This window comes from Schistocerca piceifrons, chromosome 5, assembly GCF_021461385.2.
Source record: "Schistocerca piceifrons isolate TAMUIC-IGC-003096 chromosome 5, iqSchPice1.1, whole genome shotgun sequence".
NCBI classification, from domain to species: Eukaryota; Metazoa; Arthropoda; class Insecta; order Orthoptera; family Acrididae; genus Schistocerca; species Schistocerca piceifrons.
In genome coordinates, this window is record NC_060142.1 from 626,734,633 (window position 1) to 626,756,316 (window position 21,684).

General features: G+C 40.0%; 1 protein-coding gene across 2 annotated transcripts in view; it reads right to left on the reverse strand.

The window, feature by feature from the left end:
• Positions 1-595: 595 nt before the first annotated feature.
• LOC124798074 (proline-rich protein PRCC) overlaps positions 596-21,684 on the reverse strand; it is an 85,681-nt gene continuing 64,592 nt past the window's right edge. The window contains exon 6 of one of the 2 annotated variants that reach the window (XM_047261314.1): positions 596-935. In XM_047261314.1, coding sequence (XP_047117270.1) covers positions 849-935 — 87 coding nt within the window. In that variant the 3' untranslated portion in view covers positions 596-848. The remainder of the gene's footprint in view (positions 936-21,684) is intronic. The other variant, XM_047261313.1, reaches the window with a different exon arrangement.

Genomic DNA, 21,684 nt, shown 5'->3' on the forward strand with positions numbered 1-21,684 from the left:
GGTACATGGTACAAACATTACTTCAGACTTTCAACAACTCCTCTGTTTTGTCTTTTTATCCTCACTCCTACAGAAGATTTCTCTAGATCTAGGATTTACAATCCTTTTCCCATCTGCTAGTGCCATTTCTGGGAAACAAGATCCTGGCTTAAACCTAAAATGGAAATGACCATACATGACTTTGGCCGAAGGAGCTCTTTGTATTTGACTCATTACACATTCTGTCTCTGACATAGTCTAATTCTCACCATAAGGTCCTGCAACTTCTTTGAAAATATGTCAACTCGTGTTCTGTTCCATTACTTTGTGTGGGCTTATGAATTTAGAATAGGTATCCCTCTTTCTTACAACTAATTATCAACTACATTTTCTCTTAATATAGGGAATGAACAGTAACAATTCTAATATGTGTGTTAAGATGTAGATACATTGTTACACACTCATTAAAGACTGCTCAGAGAAACATTTGAATTATTTAGTGTTATAAGAGAATCAAGGATTTTAATGTTACTTACTGCTTAAATATATATAAAAAAAATCATGTAAATTTCAAGTGACGCTGCACATAATGATGCCACTGAATACACTTATTTAATTAGTGTACACAAAATGTCATTTTACTTAAATTGTTTGTACTTCAACCTCAATTACAAAATTTATACAAATTTTACATAAAATTAAAAAAAAAACAACCAACCAGCATTTTAAAATCATACAATATGTTCAGACACACTTCTATTTTTTAGAAACGAAAGTTTTCTATGAAGATTTGTGTACATCCCACAGCCATCACATACTGGTAGCCTGGACTCAGAATCACCTGCTGCCAGACAACAGGTACATCAGCTCTAAAAACCATACTTGGACTGTGTCTGCTTCCTTGACATTCTATTCTGAGACCACTGATTTTTTAATTCCAATTCATTTTCTTTAGCCTAGAGAACAAAAAGAAAGACAAATAATTCCCAGTGACAAAAACACACTTTCTATATCTTTATGAAATACATGTACCATCATCACTCTCACAAAGATGATTTGAATCCAATGAAATTGTCACCTGTTCACTAATCTATTAATATGGAAATTACTAAATGTGCTTCACAATATGAATGAGATATCAATACATGATTATGATCCTTCTGATGAAACACAATGGGGAGAAACAAAGGTATGAAAGATATGACTGGTGGTGTATGTAGTTTTATTTTCTCGGGAGGTCACAAAGAAATTTTAGTTTGAGTGGGAAAATGACATTTTATGACATTTACATGATCTTTTGATCAGAATAACATTTGTGCCTCTATCCACACACAAACTGTTATGTAGATTCCATCACATACAAAAATGTTCCAGCATGAAAAACAAGTTAAAGTATATGTGAAAGAGAACAGGCCTTTACAAGAAGCTTGGTTATTCCTTTACATAATATTATGAACATCATACACCTAAATTTTTTATGAGTTTGTTGCTAATCCCACAACACAATTCCACACGACAACAGTCAACTTAAAATAGCTTTTTTGTTGATAACATCTACTGTATATGGATTCATCTGGTTTGGTGCCTTGCTTTATTCCATTATTAAGAACAGTTAATTGAAAGTTTTGATCAATGCTCTCATTCTGTTGTCTATCTGATAGCCTGTCTGGGAACTGAATTTTATTTCCCTCGGTCTTTCTAAATATTTTTCACATAATTTTCACCTTATTTTTTGAGCTTCCTGAGCATAGTAAATAGTTTTTTTTTTTTTGCATATATGATAGTTGACCGGCGGATTTTATAATACTGTTGACAATGTAGTTACAGTTCTGTGGCCTAAATGTTCTGCCCTTCCTTTTTAGCCTTCCTCAACCAACCCCTTCTTCCTCACCTGAGAAGGAACTGTTAGCTCTGAATCCATGTATTTTTGCATGTGCCTGTTGGGAGTAATCATACTTCACCTCCTGAAGGTAAACACTGGTCAGAAATTCTGTCTCATAAATTTATTAATACACTTCCTCATTAGTAATGGTGTTAAGAGTATGGCATTCCAATCAAAAGAAAGATTCAGTTACATAATCATTTCCTGGGAACCAGTGTCATTTAAGGAAGTTCATACAATTTCCCTGAGATCACAGCGAAGGGCATATCCTACACCCTCACCTCTCCTGATAATTATGAGTAGTACTGTATGACAGGTAGTTACATAACAACGTATATACACAAGTAGGAAAAGATAGATTGCTACTTACCATAAAGAAGACCTGTCAAGTTACAGACAGACATGATTAAAGGACACTCAGATAAAGCTTTCGGACACAGTCTTCATCAGTAAACACACACACACACACACACACACACACACACTTTTTTATAATCTTGTTACATTCCATCCTCGATTTTCAAATGTACAGTAATGAAATTTTGGGACTGTACATTAATAACCAGTGTAACTGCCAGAATGCTGAATGCAAACACACAGGCATTGTGTTGTACAGATACCAGATGTCTGTTTGTGAGATGGAGTTCCATGCCTGTTGCACTTGGTCACTCAAATACAGGGAAGGGACAGTTAGTGCTGTTTGTGGATGACACTGGAGTTGTCATACAATGATATCCCATATAAGCTCAAATGGAGACGGATCCAGCGAGCAAACAAACCATATCAACACGCCGTATTGGGTTCCAACAGTGGTATGTGGATGAGTGTTATCCTGTTGAACATCACCCCCTGGAATGCTGTTTATGAATGGTAGCAAAACAGGTCAAATCACCAGAACAATATATAAATTTGCAGTCACGTTGCATGGGGTAATCACAAGAGTGCTCCTGCTGCCATAAGAAATCACACTCAGACCATAACTGCAGGTGTAAGTCCAGCATGTCTAACATGCAGAGAGGTCAGTTGCAGGCATTTGACTGGTCTCCTCTTAACCAACACGCAGGCAGCATTGGCACCGAGGCAGAAGCAGCTTTCATCAGAAAACACAACAGACCTCCACCCTCCCCTCCAATGAGCTCTCACTTGACACCACTAAAGTCGCAAATGGCAGTTGCTTATGCAGTATTGGCTGCCATAAGGTTGGCCGTATTTTAAAACACACACGCTGCCAGTCACTCCGCCACTTTTCCTACAGCCACCACCACAGCATGAGGGCACTGCCACAAATGCTTATGTCGCTGCCAATGATATGCAAGCATCCCTACTCTGGAGCTCCAGTATGGATCTACTTAAGTTCACACATCGGTGCACAGAGCCCCATTTCATATGTTTGCCATTTCATATTATTTACAGACTTTCATAGCAGTCAGAGCTTGTTATCTATGGAATAGTCATTGTACTGAACACTGACTGAACTGAAAACCTTTGTATAATACATATTTCAACGTTCAAATCTACAGTTAGCAACTGATACTGCAACTACAGCAAACAAAGTTACATATTACTCAGTATTTAATATTATACCAAGTTAATATCTGAATTCTCTGTCCACAAACCGCATCTGTTCCTCTCTTCTGTATCCACTGAGGAACCACAAAGCATACAAAGGAAGTTAAAACATATTGGTGACGAAGATGGGATTAGTGGAACAAGGAGCTTTGGACACCAGAGCAGGTCACATTTTTTTCTTTCTAGTGTGTGTGTGTGTGTGTGTGTGTGTTTACATTATTGAATTGAAATATTTAGGTCTGGATATTTAAGAAATCATGGCAACCAGGGAGAGTAACAGCTAAGTGCTGAGCAGTGCCTAACATCTCTTGTTCAGTTTTCAAGTCAACAAATAATAGCTCTTTGAAAGCTGTTTTCCTTTTAGAATGTTCGCAACAGCAGTTAACCCTCGCATTACCATGCAGGGTATTCTGATTACCCCAGGTCGATTTTTTCCCTATAATAATGTAATCTGAAGGGCCACATGCCTGTGGTTTCATGACTTTGTACTAAAATGATTGATGTTGAATTCACACTCACGACTGTCTAACTTTTTTGGCTTTATCATTGTTATTCAAGTCATTTATTGGCGGGGTTGTGAGACTACCCCGCTTGGTATGAAACGTCTTATTTTTCTAATTTGTAGAAAAAGAAGATTTTGGGAAATATATCTGTCATTCAACTTCTTTGTTGAGTTTTGCCATAGATCCAATGTTTGTTATTGTTGCTGGTTACTACTGTTGAGCTGAATTTGGCGTTCACTGTTGAGCTGACATTACATGAGTCAGTATTGCATCTGGAAGTAAGGATGTGCAAAGGATTTTCTAGCAAAGAAATCACGGAAATTCTATACAATTCTGATGTCAGTGACGATGAAAATGAATGGGACATTTATAATGAACTGAATGAATATATGGAACTTCTTGACAAAGATCATATCGTAGCATCAGATGAAACTGATGATGAAATATCAGAAGACACTACACATTCACGTGAACAAGTAGAAGAAAAAGAAGGAGAAGACGAAGAAGAAGAAGAAGAAGAAGAAGACGAAGACACTGGAGATTTGTTTGTTTCTAGAAGTGGACTACAATTTTCTAGTGAACCACCAAAAGGTAGGTGGAATCGACGTCGCAACATTTTGAACGTAGCACCTGGCCCAGTGAATGATGGAAAAACAATCAAAACAATAACAGAGTCATTTTTATTATTTATTTCTTATCTCACCGGAAATCGTGAGCATCATTGTAGAAGAAATGAACAGGGAAGCCAAGCAAGTAATTTCTTTGTGGAATGCAGCTCATTCTTCAAACAAAACGACCTAATAGGAGCTGGTCGAACTCATGGACATTGCACAAGTGCTTCTGATCTGTGGGGAGGTAATGTTGCCTTTTGGCAACCATTCTTTTCTGCTGCCATGTCAAGAAACTGATTTTTGTCTATACTGAAATTCTTATGATTTGACAACAGAGACACAAGAGCACAGATAATTGAAGAAACCAAGGACACGCTACAAGCCATCAGGGTAGTGTTCGACAAATTTCAATCTAACTTTATCCTTATGAATATAATAGAGGGAAACATTCCACGTGGGAAAAATATAGCTAAAAACATCTAAAAACAAAGATGATGTGACTTACCAAACGAAAGTGCTGGCAGGTCGATAGACACACAAACATACACACAAAATTCAAGCTTTCGCAACCAACGGTTGCTTCGTCAGGAAAGAGGGAAGGAGAGGGAAAGATGAAAGGATGTGGCTTTTAAGGGAGAGGGTAAGGAGTCATTCCAATCCCAGGAGCGGGAAAGACTTACCTTAGGGGGAAAAAAGGACAGGTATACATTCGCACACACAAACACACACACATATCCATCCGCACATACACAGACACAAGCAGACATTTGTAGAGGCAAAGAGTTTGGGCAGAGATGTCCATCAAGGCGGAAGTACAGAGGCAAAGATGTTGTTGAAAGACAGGTGAGGTATGAACGGCGGCAAATTGAAATTAGAAATTAGCAGAGATTGAGGCCTGGCAGATAACGAGAAGAGAGGATATACTGGAGGGCAAGTTCCCATCTCCGGAGTTCTGACAGGTTGGTGTTAGTGGGAAGTATCCAGATAACCCGGACGATGTAACACTGTGCCAAGATGTGCTGGCAGTGCACAAAGGCATGTTTAGCCACAGGGTGATCCTCATTACCAACAAACACTGTCTGCCTGTGTCCATTCATGCGAATGGACAGTTTGTTGGTCATTCCCACATAGAAAGCTTCACATTGTAGGCAGGTCAGTTGGTAAATCACGTGGGTGCTTTCACACGTGGCTCTGCCTTTGATCATGTACACCTTCCGGGTTACAGGACAGGAGTAGGTGGTGGTGGGAGGGTGCATGGGACAGGTTTTACACCGGGGGCGGTTACAAGGGTAGGAGCCAGAGGGTAGGGAAGGTGGTTTGGGGATTTCATAGGGATGAACTAAGAGGTTACGAAGGTTAGGTGGACGGCGGAAAGACACTCTTGGTGGAGTGGGAGGATTTCATGAAGGATGGATCTCATTTCAGGGCAGGATTTGAGGAAGTCGTGTCCCTGCTGGAGAGCCACATTCAGAGTCTGATCCAGTCCCTACAGCCTAGGTCTTCGTGGCAAACGAATCTGCTCCAGTCCGGAATCCCTGAACCATTACACCAACAACCTGAAAACAGCTTTCGCATCCCGTAACTACCCTCCCGACCTGGTACAGAAGCAAATAACCAGAGCACTTCCTCATCTCCTCAAACCCAGAACCTCCCACAGAAGAACCCCAAAAGTGCCCCACTTGTGACAGGATACTTTCCGGGACTGGATCAGACTCTGAATGTGGCTCTCCAGTAGGGATACGACTTCCTCAAATCCTGCCCTGAAATGAGATCCATCCTTCATGAAATCCTCCCCACGCCACCAAGAGTGTCTTTCCGTCGTCCACCTAACCTTCGTAACCTCTTAGTTCATCCCTATGAAATCCCCAAACCACCTTCCCTACCCTCTGGCTCCTACCCTTGTAACCGCGCCCGGTGTAAAACCTGTCCCATGCACCCTCCCACCACCACCTACTCCAGTCCTGTAACCCGGAAGGTGTACACGATCAAAGGCAGAGCCACGTGTGAAAGCACCCACGTGATTTACCAACTGACCTGCCTACACTGTGAAGCTTTCTATGTGGGAATGACCAGCAACAAACTGTCCATGCACATGAATGGACACAGGCAGACAGTGTTTGTTGGTAATGAGGATCACCCTGTGGCTAAACATGCCTTCGTGCACTGCCAGCACATCTTGGCACAGTGTTACACTGTCCGGGTTATCTGGATACTTCCCACTAACACCAACCTGTCAGAACTCCGGAGATGAGAACTTGCCCTTCAGTATATCCTCTCTCCTCGTTATCTGCCACGCCTCAATCTCCGCTAATTTCTAATTTCAATTTGCCGCCGCTCATACCTCACCTGTCTTTCAACAACATCTTTGCCTCTGTACTTCCGCCTTGATGGACATCTCTGCCCAAACTCTTTGCCTCTACAAATGTCTGCTTGTGTCTGTGTATGTGCGGATGGATGTGTGTGTGCGTGCGAATGTATACCTGTCCTTTTTTCCCCCTAAGGTAAGTCTTTCCGCTCCTGGGATTGGAATGACTCCTTACCCTCTCCCTTAAAAGCCACATCCTTTCGTCTTTCCCTCTCCTTCCCTCTTTCCTGACGAAGCAACCGTTGGTTGCAAAAGCTTGAATTTTGTGTGTATGTTTGTGATTGTTTGTGTGTCTATCGACCTGCCAGCACTTTCGTTTGGTAAGTCACATCATCTTTGTTTTTAGATATAACTTTATCCTTATGAATACATGACTACTGATGAATGATTAGCAACGTACCGAGGAAACTGCCCTTTTAGGGTTTATATGAAGAGCAAGCCTGGCAATTATGGCATTAAAATTTGGGTTTGTACTGATGTGAAGACGTCTTACTTATTACGGATCCAAATTTACACAGGAATGGTGGACAATACTCGGGAAGTGAATCAAGGACAGAGATTTGTTTTGGATCTGATGGAACCATTTCTGAATAACGGTCATGGTGTAACAACTGATAATTTTTTCACCAGTTTTCCATTGGCTGCTGAACTACTAAAACGAAACACGACATTGGTTGGTACCTTGCGTTCCAATAAGAAAGAGAGTCCAAAGGAATTCTTGCCAAACAGAAAGGTAGGAGACGAGATACTGGCAGAAGTAAAGCTGTGAGTACCGGGTGTGAGTCGTGCTTCGGTAGCTCAGATGGTAGAGCACTTGCCCGTGAAAAGCAAAGGTCCCGAGATCGAGTCTCGGTCGGGCACACAGTTTTAATCTGCCATTAAGTTTCAGAAAGAGAGAAGTTCACTCTTCAATGTTTGGTTTCACAAACGACTTGACCCTAGTTTCCTATGTTCCAAAGAATGTAAAGGCAGTAATACTACTCTCTACTCAGCATAATGAGAGACAAGTGAGTGGTGAAGAAAGTGAATACAAACCCGAAATCATACTGTACTACAACAAAACCAAAGGTGCTGTAGATAATGGGGACAAAATGACAAGAGAATACAGTTGTGTTAGAGGAACGAGGCGGTGGCCACTAAGAATCTGCATGGAAATGATAGATATTGCAGCACTGAATGCATATATTCTGTACACTCAAAGATTTCCTGAATGGCAGAAGAATAACCGAAGCCGACGTAAACTCTTAATGACTGAACTGGCATTTGGACTCAGCAAAGGCAACATGGAAGAAAGAGCCAAAAATGTCAACGGTCTTCATAAAGATGTACAAGAAGCACTGAAAGCTTGTGGTATTGCAATTCCTACAGCAGTGATCCAGACCCAGTGTTCCAATTTACCAACGCCACAACGATGTCAAGATTGCAAGAGAAATGAAGATCGGAAAAACAAGATTCTGTTGTGTAACGTGCAAGAAACCTGTTTGTGATATACACAGAGAAGAAACTGTTACTGTGAAGCGCATGCAGTGCAAAAATGTATTTGACTGAAAAGTTGAAAAAAGTCTTGTGTTACTTTACTGCAGTAACTGTTGAGGTACATAGATTATTAATTTTCTGTTTGTTGAGTACTGAATTTAGTGAAAGATATAAAAATTTTTTGTACTTTGTATCTGCGATCTGATTAAATACTTCTAATAACATGAAAAGCTGTTTTTCAATACTAAATAAACCCATTCAATGGAAATAACAAAATATGAGAACAAATATTACAATAAAACACAAAACTCTTTTGGGGTAGTCCAAATACCCCGCTTGGTAAAATAGAGGTGTGAAAAAGCTTGGTAACGGGAGGGTTAAAGGCTGCCTGGGTGGCTTACTAGTGGGATAAGAATATCACAAAGACCAAACTGGGAATTATATCAAAATGTTAGAAGTAATCACAACTGAGTTACAGTATCACATTACAAACAGTAATGTAAAGTGCTTAAAATGATATTAGGAAGGCAAAGAGTATTTGGTATGCAAACACATTAGCTAAATCACAGCATAAAACTGAAACCGTATGGTAAGATGTGAAGGAAGTATCTGGTCAGCAGCACAAGGTCGAGGATATAAAGTCAGTATATAGTAAAAATGTTTCTGTTACTGATAAGTCAGATATAAGTACAGTATTTGAAAATCATTTTCTGAACATAGTTGGTGAATTAAATAAAAACTTTATTTCTACATGGATTCATACAACTCTCCTGGGAAATGGCCTTCCAAGATTGATGTCAGAAATACTCTTCTGTGATACTGACTAGTGGGAAACTGAGTCAATAATTAAATTACTGAAGACCAAGGACTCTCATGGATATTACAGAGTATCTACCAAAACACTAAAATACTGTGTTGCACATGTTAGTCCTATATTTAGCCATATTTGTAATTTTTCCTTTAGGAATGGTCCGTTTCCTGAATGACTTAAGTACTCAGTAATAAAACAACTTTATAAAAATGGAGAAATGGATGATATACACAGTTTTACACCTATTTCTATGGGATCAGTGTTTGTTAAAGTTATTGAAAAGTCTATGTATGTAAGGATAATGGATCATTTCATTTCATGTAATTTGCTGTCAAATGTACAGCTTGGTTTTAGAGCTGGTTTAACAACTGAAAATGCTATATTCTCTTTGCTCTGTGTGGTACTGGATGGATTAATAAAAGGTTTAAACAATAGGTGTCTATTTAACTAAGGCTTTTCATTGTTTTGATCACAAAATATTGCTCCAGAAGTTGGACCATTATGGAATACGAGGAGTAGCTTACAATTTGTTCACTTCTTACTTCAAGAACAGACAGTAAAAGGTCATGCTCCACAGTACTGAGGATGGTTATGATGTGGAATCTGAGTGAGTCACAGTTAAATGGCGGATGTCACCGGGGATCAGTTCCGGGGCCACTCATGTTCCTTATTTATATAAATGATATGTCTTCTAGTACTATAGGTGATTCTAATACATTTGTTTGCTGATGACACTAGCTTGGTAGTAAAGGGTGTTGTGCACAACATTGGCACTGTTCGAATAGTGCAGTTGAAGACATAAGTTCATAGCTTGTAGAAAATAAAATAATGCTAAATCACAGTACAACTCAATTTTTATAGTTTCTAACACAAAATTCAACAAATCCTGACTTTCTAGTTACACAGAATGGGCATATGATTAGTGAGACTGAATATTTCAAATTTCTAGGTGTTCAGATAAATAGTAAACTGTTGTGGAAAGCCTATGTTCAGGACTTTGTTCAAAGATTTAATGCTGCCATTTTTACTACTATAACAGAATCCGAAGTAAGTGATAGTTCAGCATGAAAAGTAGTCTACTTTGCTTATTTTCATTACCTTATGATGCATAAGAAGTTTCTTGAAAAATTAAGCTAATTCCTGTGACACATTGTTAACTGCATTTATATAAACTTACAGCTTGTCATCTTTTTGGCATTCATAAACATTTTATTTTTTCTATTATTACTTTTCTGTTGTAATTTCATGTACTGAAATGTTCCATGACCATGGAGATTTGCTCCTCAATTTGGTCATATGGAACTAGACACGAAATAAATAAATGCCTCATACAAGTGTGAGCAGCCTAGCAGCAAAATGCATCAAAGGCTAAAGACAGAGTTAAACTGCCCCCTCCGTCCTTCTGACAGTTTGATGAGAAGAAAACATGGCAAGAGTACATAACACAGCTGCATCAACACTTTGATGCTTACAAAATAATTGGTGAATCACAAGCATTTTTCTTTTTATGTGTAGGAGTACACACAAACCGGCTATTAGCGAAATTATTTCCCCTCAGTGAGCCTCAAACACAGCCCCAAGAGGTCATAATTGACAGATTAGATGAATTTTTTGAGAGTCAAATACATGTTGCTGTTGCATGGTATAAATTTTTTCATACGCAACACTGTAGTGATTAATTCTATAAAGAATGAATTGCGGAATTGCAGGGCATGACTTGAGACTGTAAATTCAATTGTGTCTGTGGCGCAGCTCATAAGGTTGAAATGCTTAGTGATGCTATTCAGAATCTTTAGCTCAGAGACTGAGGGCCAAAATTCTAAAGCATCGCAACCCTAGCTGCAGTGAAGTGCTTAACGTTATAGATGCACATGAAGTTCAAGATTTAGCAAGCAAGATTTCTGTCTACCAGTTATCACTTCACTTGAGACAAACAACGTGCCCCAGCCACAGCCACGGCCCTAGCACTTGCAAATCAGCACTGTGTAAACAAGGTTAGGCACGCAACTACATACAACGTTTGCCGCACTGGCACAATGCTAATTCTACTGCTTCAGCTCCACACCAAGTGAAGTCATGTGTAAAATGCTCTGTCACCCATGATCAGAAGAGTTGCTTCTTCAGACACGTTGAAAGCAATTTTTGTCACTGCACAGGACATTTCAAACAGGTCTTCCAGCAAAAGACTAGGAAGATGACCTCTGTTTCAAGCAGGAATAATGCAAAACAGCAACAGATGGAAATAAATGTCATTTCATATTCAGATTCTGTACTGCCTCCTGCTCAGACAAGTGAACCATACATTTCAAACAGGCTCTTCCAATCTCGAACTTCAGGAAAAAACTCTAGTGTGCATGCAGAAACAGGGAGCAGTTTTTCAAAACAAATAATGCACAACTCTATTCAGAGAACACACTTCAAACAGTGGATTGCACTGCAAATTTGTAGCTACCAAGTGCCTTTTCAACTAGATATCAGAGCTTCTGTCACATTGCTTAACCTAGATACATATGGAAAAAATTGGCCAACCACCTTTGCAAACATCAAGTCTGCACCTCATCGCCTCAAGCATTTCAATGCTTGGAAAGTGTCACTTAACTGCACAATACAAAAACATGATTAAAGGAGTATCTTTCACTATAGTCCGCTCACATATGAGCCCAGATATTTTCAGCTTGGATGAGTTTGATTCCTTTGAATTAGACATACAGGATAATGTGCATGCCATTGACACAAAAGTTTCCCACACCTAACAACTAACTCTGTGACAAGTAACAACATTTGTTCAAAGGTACTCTAGGATGTGCAAAAGATTTTCACACTCAACATTACTCTGAAAGCTAATGCGCATCCCAAATTTTGCTGCACATGCCCATTGTCACATGGATTATACGACGATGTCTCTACAGAAGTTCAGAGACTAGAATTCATTGACATCTTAAAACCTATTTCAGCAAGTCAGTGGGCATCATCCTTAGTCATCCTTCATAAACCAAATTGGAAGATTCATCTTTGGCAGATTTCAAACGCAAGGTAAATTCACATACAGCCATTGATTCCTACCTGCTCCCACATACTGAGGACATTTTTGATCATCTGGAGGGAGGACAGTTCTTCCCTCTAAAATTGATCTTACAGATGCCGATCTTCAGTTACCTTACCGTTGGCTGACAAGACAAAGAAAATTTTTGTTGTGACTTCTCATGTCGGCTTTTTTTGAATATCAATGCCTACCTTTCAGAAGCACTTCCGCACCTGCATTATTTCAAAAAAATTTCCAACAAGTAACATTTAAAGTACCTGCTTGTTTTAATTATCTTGACAACGTAATTGTCTCCGGACAAACACCTGTAAGCACATTGAAAAATTTTGCTGTCTTTTTCAAGTTCTCACTGATGCAGGCCTCAAATATAATGGTGCAGAAATGTTCTTTTTTCGACACAACTAAATATTTAAACATATCATCGACACCAATAACGCTCATCCTTTGACAAAACATTTGAAAGCAATTCAGAAATTCTCATCTCCTAAGAATTTATGTGAACCACAAGCTGTTGTTGGAAAGTCAACTTATTACATAAAGTTCATTCTTAATGCAGCACAAATTGCCACACCTCTGAATTGCCTCAGACGTAAATATTTTCTGTTCCATCGGACAAAAGACTGCGACAAAGCTTTTCAAAGAGTGAAAACTGCATTGCTTTTTCACCTTCCCTTATGCACTATGATCTGTTCAAATCACTTGCACTTGCTACAGATGCCTTGTCTCATGGCATCAGGGTGCTTTTATCACATAAAACTGATGACACATAATGCCCCATCACATTTGCTTCCACAACTTTGAACAGTGCTCGAGAAGGTAGCCCTGGCTATGGTATATGGTATCACAAAATTTCGAAATTACCTGTATGGCAGAAAATTTTTCCTGGTCATGTACAATAAGCCACTGTTTGTACTGTTTCATCTGTAGAAGCAAGTTCCCAACCGCACTGCGCAAATGCTCCAACTTTGGTTGCTATTATTGTCAAATTACCAGTATGAAATTCTGTATCGCCTGAAGGTACAACATGCCAATGTCGACACATTGTTTCATTAACATGTTGGCACAGATGCAGCATTTGATGCATTGGAAGTTTCTTGTTTACATATTGAGTCTTCTGATTTGCAAGCACTGGATTCTTTTCCTATTGATTCACAGTGGATCCCACAAGTCACAGAGCATGACCAATCACTAAGACTGCTAAAAAGTTACATTCGCAAAGGTTGGCTGTCCTCTTGGAAACATATTCCTGATTCCTTAGTGCAAAGATATTTCGTGCAAGGCAATAGTTTATCACTTCTGAATGATGTGAATCTGCTTCACAGACCCTACAAACAGACAAGAGTGCTTATCCCCGCCTCATTGCAACATCAAGTATTAATTCTTCCACATAAAAATAATTGGGGAGCAGTTCACACTAAGCAGTTGGCATGTAACATTGTATGTGGCTTGGTTTAGATGTGTGGATAATGTGTGGATGATCAGTCTGCTCCACATCAAAAATTTTTCACCTGGCCACATTCTGATACTCCATGGCAACACCTCCATATAGACTTTGCTGGCATCTTTTGCCAATTGTGTTGGTTGATTATCACTGTTGCCTACAGCAAATACCCTTTCTTATTCCCACGCCGCCAGCACTATCGAGGTGTTCGCTTCTGCATGTTCTCTCGAAGGCTTGACACAAACAATTGTTTCTGACAATGATACCAGTCTCGTCACAGTCTAATGGTGAGGAGAGGCGTGGAGGGGGAGGAATAGTAGGGTAAGGATGGCAGGCAGTGAAGTACCCTCCATCTAGGAGGGCAGCACTTCACTGCACGCCACCCCTACCCTACTATCTCTCCCCCTCCCCACCCCAGCCTCCTCCTTACTCTCACCCAGTCACCACTTCCATCATCATGCATTGGTGTTGTTTCTTGCAGGGTGGCCTCAGTTGCCTGAGACTGCAGTCTGTGTGTGTGTGTGTGTGTGTGTGTGTGTGTGTGTGTGTGTGTGTGTGTGAGATCTATTTTTGACGACGGCTGTATTGGCTGAGAGCTTTATTTGTGACAGTCTTTTTGTTGTGCCTATTTGAGACTCCACATCTGCACTATATGGTGAGTGGCAACTTTCCATCTCACAATATTGTGAGTGATTTATGTTGGAGCTAAGTGAATACGAATGTGTGTAACTTGTTGGTGTTCTTGTGAGGGGTGCTTCTGTAACAGAGATAGCCTAAGTGTTTGGTGTTTCAAGAGGCACCTTATCAAAGATTTATACTGCATATGAGGAAAGCAGAAAAAGATCACCCGCTTAGTCACAACACAGATGGAAATGGATGTCGAGTGATCGTGACAGGCGGTTATTGATGAGGATGTTGACACAAAGTCAGAGGACAGCAGCAGCAGCAAAAGTCATTGCAGAACTGAATGTTGCACTCGTGAATCCTGTCAGAACCAAAGCACCATGAAGGGAGTCCATAAGTTGCGAATTGCAGCATGAGCTGGAATTCCAAAACCATACATCAGTGATGCAAATGCTTGTAACATGAAAACGAGATGCCGAAGCCATAAAACCTGGACCATGGAGCCTGCAAGAAAGTCATTTGGTCAGAAAAGTCTTAATTCACAATATTTTCCAAGTACTGGCCAAGTTTATGACTGGCATACACTGTCGCAGGCCTGTGACGCAGAATGCTTGCTGCCAAGAGTGAAACAAGACAGGGGTTTGGTGATGACATGGGCAGTCGTATCGTGGTATTCCAGGAGCCCCATGGTTATTCTGCAAGGCTGTATTACTGCCAAGGATTATGTGACGAATTGACTTATCAGGTGTATCCCACGGTACAATAATTGTTCCCCACTGTCGATGTTGTGTTCCACAATGACAGTGCTCCTGTTTATGAAGCTTGCATCATCTAGTACTGGTTTAATGGGCAAAAGGATGAATTGTGGCATCTCCCCTGGCCACCACAGTTACCAGATCTCAGTATTAATGAGCCTTTGTGGTCTACTTTGGAGAGAAGGGTGCACAATTGTTATCCACCTCCATCATCGTTACCTGAACTTGCCACTATTTTGCAAGAATAATGGTATAAGATTCCCTGTAAAATGATTCAAGATGTGTATTTATCCATTCTGGGATGACTGGCAGCTGTTTTGAATGCCAACAGTTTTTCTGCGCTGTATTAGGCATGTTAATGTGTTGTGTCTTTGGTGTTTCCATACTTCTGTTCAACACCTGCATGTCAATTCAGAGTGTGCTATATATTAAGTGCTACTTATTGTTACCTTCATACTACGAAATATAACTAAATGACAAAATCATCAACTGCCTAATGAAATTATAGAATAATTTTTAATCGCCTTCTAACTCTCAGAAACATTTAATGGTACATATGTGCATGTCATCATAGAGTAAAAGTTTAAAACTGTTCCGACAAAATATAAACAAAAAAAAGAGTAAAGGAGACCACTAACTGAACACCAGAAATGTTGAGTCATCGACAGGCACTCACAAAAGGGAGTAAAAATCTTGTCAGCTTTCAGAACAAATCCTTTGATGAGCTAGAGCATGCATGTACCATCTGGACCCTTTCCTCCAGCACCAGCTTTTCTTAACTACACAGATGGGAGTTATTCTTACAATAAAACTTTTGCTCCTGCTTGCTCCAATCTGCACTAACCCACTGTCCCCACACATTCTACCCAAAAGTTTCCCCTTCCCCTGTCCTGTTAAACCCTCCCACCCCCATGTCATTCACATCAAGCATCATACCTCACTAGCTCTGGTACCTGTGTCTCGCATGCCCAGCACGTACACTTGCCACTCCTCCCTCCCACATTTCTAGTCTGCGTACCTGCTTTATCCCTCTGAGCCACTACATATCTGCCCCCAAACACCCCCGTTCCTGCCTCATTCTATCTACCCATACCACCTGAGACCCTCACTTGAAGTCCACCTGCCAAACTGCAGCCCCCCCCCCCCCTCTCTCTCTCTCTCTCTCTCTCTCTCTCTCTCTCTCTCTCTCTGAGTGTGTGTGTGTGTGTGTGTGTGTGTGTGTCCTCTAGCTCGTCAAAGGCTTTCTTCCAAAAGCTAGAAAAGTTTTCATTCTCTTTGGTGTGTGCCTGTCAGCAACTCAGTGCTTCTGGTATTTGGTGAGTAGTCTCCTTTACTCCTTTATTATTTAGGATAAAAGTTTGTGTGATGTACCGTCCTATAAGATGTTTCCAGTGAAACTTCCTGGCAGATTAAAACTCTGTGCCGGACCAAGGCGCACCGTTCTCACAGCCTTAATTCTGCCCGTACCTCGTCTCCTAACTTCCAAACTTTACAGAAGCTCTCCTGCGAACCTTGCAGAACTAGCACTCCTGAAAGAAAGGATACTGCGGAGGCATGGCTTAGCCACAGCCTTGGGGATGTTTCCAGAATGAGATTTTCAGTCTGCAGCGGAGTGTGCACTGATATGAAACTTCCTGGCGATTAAAACTGTGTGGCACATCAAGACTTGAACTCGGGACCTTTGCCAGTATCTGTAATATGTGACAGATTATCTTTGACCAGCTTTAGCATGCAGGTCAAACATATTGTTTCTTTCATGACTACATGAAGAATAATAAAGACTTTATCAGTTGTTTTCAGATGTGTAAGTTATATGGCATACATGGTAGGTTGGTCAATGTAGCAGTCAGAAAATTACTTTAATTGAAAGTATAATAATTGTATTCACATGGGTAATTTTTTGCAGATTTTAATGCTTGTGCAAGAAAGAAGTGTTTACAGTCTGTAAAAGAAGTTTCATATATTTGATGCTCGGCCAGTTACATCATGTGTACAAGGTTGTGCAGCCACAACTCTGTTTTAATATAGTATTGTGTAGTACTACATATGTATGCCCTTTATTGTAAATACATTTTATTTTGGTACAGTGGAATAGTAAGATCCTGGACTTGCAATCAGGAAGATGGTGATATAAATCGCCATCAAGCTATCCATCAGATTTAGATTTTCTGTGGTTCTCCAAACTGCTTAAGGCAAATGCTAGGATCATTCGTTTGAAACAGCCATGGCCAGTTTCCTTCCCTATCCTCCTCCAGTCTGAGGATCTGCTATGTCTCTGATATATTCAGCCATATATAATAATGTTTGTGCATGAAAAACTGCCTGTATTTGTAGTCCAGAACTGAGGATCACATCTGTTCAATATGAATAGTGGGATAAAACAAGGAAGTTCTGTGTGACTACTGCTACTCATCATAATCATAATAGATGACGCTCCCACAACAATGTAAAGAAAGGATTCAAAACCTGATGCCTTAATCTTTGTCAATGAGGTGATGGATGGTAAAGGGTGAGAAACAATTAAGTACAAGTTAACCAAGATCTCTGTCATGACAAATTTTATGAAATTTATTTGCAATTACAGATTTGTTCTAAGAAGAATGGCTTTAGGTATGAAGATGTTACCTATTGGTGACACACAAATTTGTGCCAGACCAGAAACCTGGATATCTTGCTTGTCACAAGCAGCAATCTTAACTATTTTGGCTATCCGAGCAAGATTCCAGGATCGACCTAAACTTCCATATGCCATACTGTTTACCTCACTGCTCACAGCTTTACTTGGATTCCTGCTCCTAGTGACAAGGAGACAAACATATTCAATGTTAGTGTTACAACAGTTATTTTGTCTGTCGACCACAGCATTATTATACGTGTCAATCGAACCACTGGGCAGGTTTGAACTGGTGGCCTTAACCTGATGACTACAATGCTGTCGGACCCCCAGTACCCACTGGATAGATTTCATCACCACCAGACCACAACTCGTATGCCGAGGTTCAGGGTTCAGTGCCCAATAGCACCCTGCTTCCACACTGCTGCCCAGCTATGTAGACTGTGCCGGCCATCACCAGCCAAACCACAGGGACTTCAATCAGCAACTGCCATCTCAGCTCCTGGTGTCAGTGTCGCCAAGGAACTGTGCTGCCTCCAAGCACATCTGCCACCTCTACACTGATATGAGGACACTGTGGGCCAACACCGGGCTGTGCTCAACAGACAATTGCATGCACTTGTATCTGATATAGCTTGATGAATAATAAAGTGTTTTCCTGCACTCTGTCTGTCTTGCTGCACCTTCACCTCCAACAGACTCCTCTGGACCCTGGCATGCCATCCAACCCACAATGCCCAGGTTGAAAAGCAGACTGCCATCCTGACAACTGGAAGAATTGCTCCCCATTTCATTATAGCTGTTACAGAACAAAGGGACCACTTCAGTGGTGTCCGAAGCGGATGGTGCAGGAGAAGCTGGAAGCAGAACCCCAGCAGCACCATAATGAGTAAGTAGCAGCACATGTGTGATATAATCACTTGTGGACTCCTGGCTGTGTGTCCACCTCTATACTCTTTGCTACTAGCATATCATACGATGTGGCTCTGGTACCAGGAAAGGGTCCAATGTGCGAACCTACAAGACCAGCTATATGCTCTCAGTGTAACATGTGGGTCTACAAATCAAGTCACATGATGTAGTATGGTGGGCATGCTGATAAGGAGGGTATTATGCCAGGCAATGTTGGTAAAGTACTTGGCTAAGATGTGACAAACCTTGGTTCCTGATAAATTTAGATAAATGTAAACAGCACACATGTAAGTTATGAAGCTAATGGATATGTGGAATGGTGTCCACAGTGTGCCCAAGTCACATTCAGAACTACTTCTCTTCCTTTCTATTTTGCTTATATCTGTAATTCTTTTCTCTAGTTTGATAAGTGAAAGCTGTGATACAGCATAGACCAGTGGTGCAACAGATAATTCACAGTTGCAACAATGTCTTATGGTAAGATTATTTGTGTTTTCGTCACACAACGTCTACCCAAAACAATACAAAATGGTGCAGGGATATTGCACGGATGTGAGATGGGTCACTGGCCACGATTCATTGCTATATTGCTCCTGGTCCCTTGAAGTACAGCCAGCACCTACCAGAGATGATGGTCGGGACCAAAGTAGGGGATTACAAGCAAGAGATCAGAGAGTGTTATTGTGAGGAAACTTAGCAAGTGTCCACGGAAAAATGAGATGGGGAGAAAATGTTAGTTGATTCATAAGAGTTGAGATAAGGTAGCAAAGGTTGGAGCTGAAAAAGTCCCTGTAGCAAGTCGTGACACAGGAATTGAGATAAGGTAGCACAGGTCAAAGCTGGTATAGTACCAGTGGTTAATCAAGTATCCTGTGGTTAATCAAATACGTCACTGATATCGCAAAGTTTATGGAGCAAGAAACACCAAACAATTCCAGATGTGGCACGAAATGTTTGTCCAGTGTGCATACCCATCATATTCCTCATCAATAATGAAATAAATAGCTAAGCAAACATACGCATATAGAGAATTTTGCTAGAATAATTGTGTTACAAACAGCATCGTGATACGAATCACGAGATATTAAGTTTAAACTCAGATGACTGATCTGGATTCATGAGAGCCAGAAGCAAATGGGGTCCACCATTGTCACATAGTAAGGTGGTGGCCACAAAAACGCAAGTCAGTGTGACGGGAAAGTTATGAATGCTAACCCTACAGATACAAACCTTTTTAAAAAGTACTTGTTAAACAATACATTCTAGATGGTGAAGGTGTCCTTAGATAATGTGATGAGGGGTTTGGTACAAAGATATAACGTGACTTCATGATAATAAAAAGCATTTATCATTTTATAAATATTTCTGTATTCTGAGTTTTCCCCATCCCCAAGAACATCCAACATTCTCAAAGGATAATACTAACATCTCACTCTCTTTGTGAGCCCAAGATTTTGCTTGTTACAAAGGGATGCTGACACAGTTTTTTAGCCAAACAAATGGAAAGATGCAGCACATATAATTAATAATAAAACCATTGTTATGTTTCTAATGTCATCTAAAAGTGTGACTGATGGACGAACAGTGTGGTATTAGCTTTTTAATTTATGAAATAATTTCTCAACAGGAATGTATAAACAAAACAGTATTGCACGCAGGATCGACCAAACGAGGGAGCAGCAATGTTTTCAATAGACTGGTCTGGTATTTGGGGGGATGGAAGCTCTGATCATTACTCGGCTATCCTGATTTAGATGTTCCATGTTTCCCTAAATTACTTCACGTAAATGCTGAAGTGGTTCCCAATACTAGGCCACGCCCGACTAATTGTACTATTCTTGTCAAACTAGACCTGTTAATATGTAGATGGCAGCACATATTAACTGTGTATTCTTAACCTATAATACTATGGCACGTTCATTATCCTCATATCAGTGATCCACAGATGAATAATTGTACTGCTGCCATTACTACTACTCCATTAGTGTGTCTAAAAATGGGAGATGTAGGTAGAGAGATTGTTGACAACTTCTAGTACATGGGTACTGTTGTCCCTTCAAACAACACTGTGCATTAAATGATAAACATCACTAAACAAAAAACTTCCAAATTCTATTCTTCAATACGTGAGGTACTTCAGAATGAAATATTTCCACAAGCCTGTATATGACACAGGCATTTATACTAATTTATGGATCGCTGGAGTTGGCAGTTGTGCGTGCTTGAGGTGTGCTTGCCTGTGTGTATGAATGGTGTGTGTGTCTCTATTACTGATGAAGGCTGTGGCTGATAGCTTTATGTAATTGTCTTTTAATTGTGCCTATCAGCAACTTAGCGTGTCTTCTTTATGGTAAGTAGCAATCTGTCTTTTCCTACATTGTTAGCAACTGGTAGGACTGGACATCATTATGATGAAGTGGGCATATAAAGAGATTAGCTATGTTCAAGATTCTTGAAGTATACTTTCATCAAAATATTCCTCATAATACACAAAGAGAAAGTTCATATGATGTCTGAGACAAGCTAATTTTCAAGGACCTTAAAACTATGGGTGCCACTTGGCACCAAATACATTAATAGCTTTGTAGGAGATACACACAGATTCATCCTCGGCTTGCTGAAGTGCATAAATTATGACTGTGATGAGAAATAAAAGCACATTGGCACATCTGAAAGAGGAACTCTTTTTATATATATATTTTGTAAAATATCTTGCGAGTTACATTATCATTTGTTTTCAGAAATCTCTAAAAGAAGAGGGAGGTAAAATGTATTGAAAACTAGATACGATAAAGTTTCAGAAACAAGATATTGTTATTAGGATTTAAATTGTGTCTAATATTACTTAGAGTCAATCTGAATTAACATTAAGCAATAGAATGCTTTATTCTAAATTGTAATAAACTTTTTCAATAGATAATTTAAAAAATATGTTTGCAGAATGGTTACTGTGTTTTATTACAGCAGTATATAGTCGGTGTATTTTCAATATTACTGTAAACATTGTATACTAAAGGTGCCCTGTTATTTTCTTACACACATACACACACACACACACACACACACACACACACACACAAACATTTATTTATGGTGGCA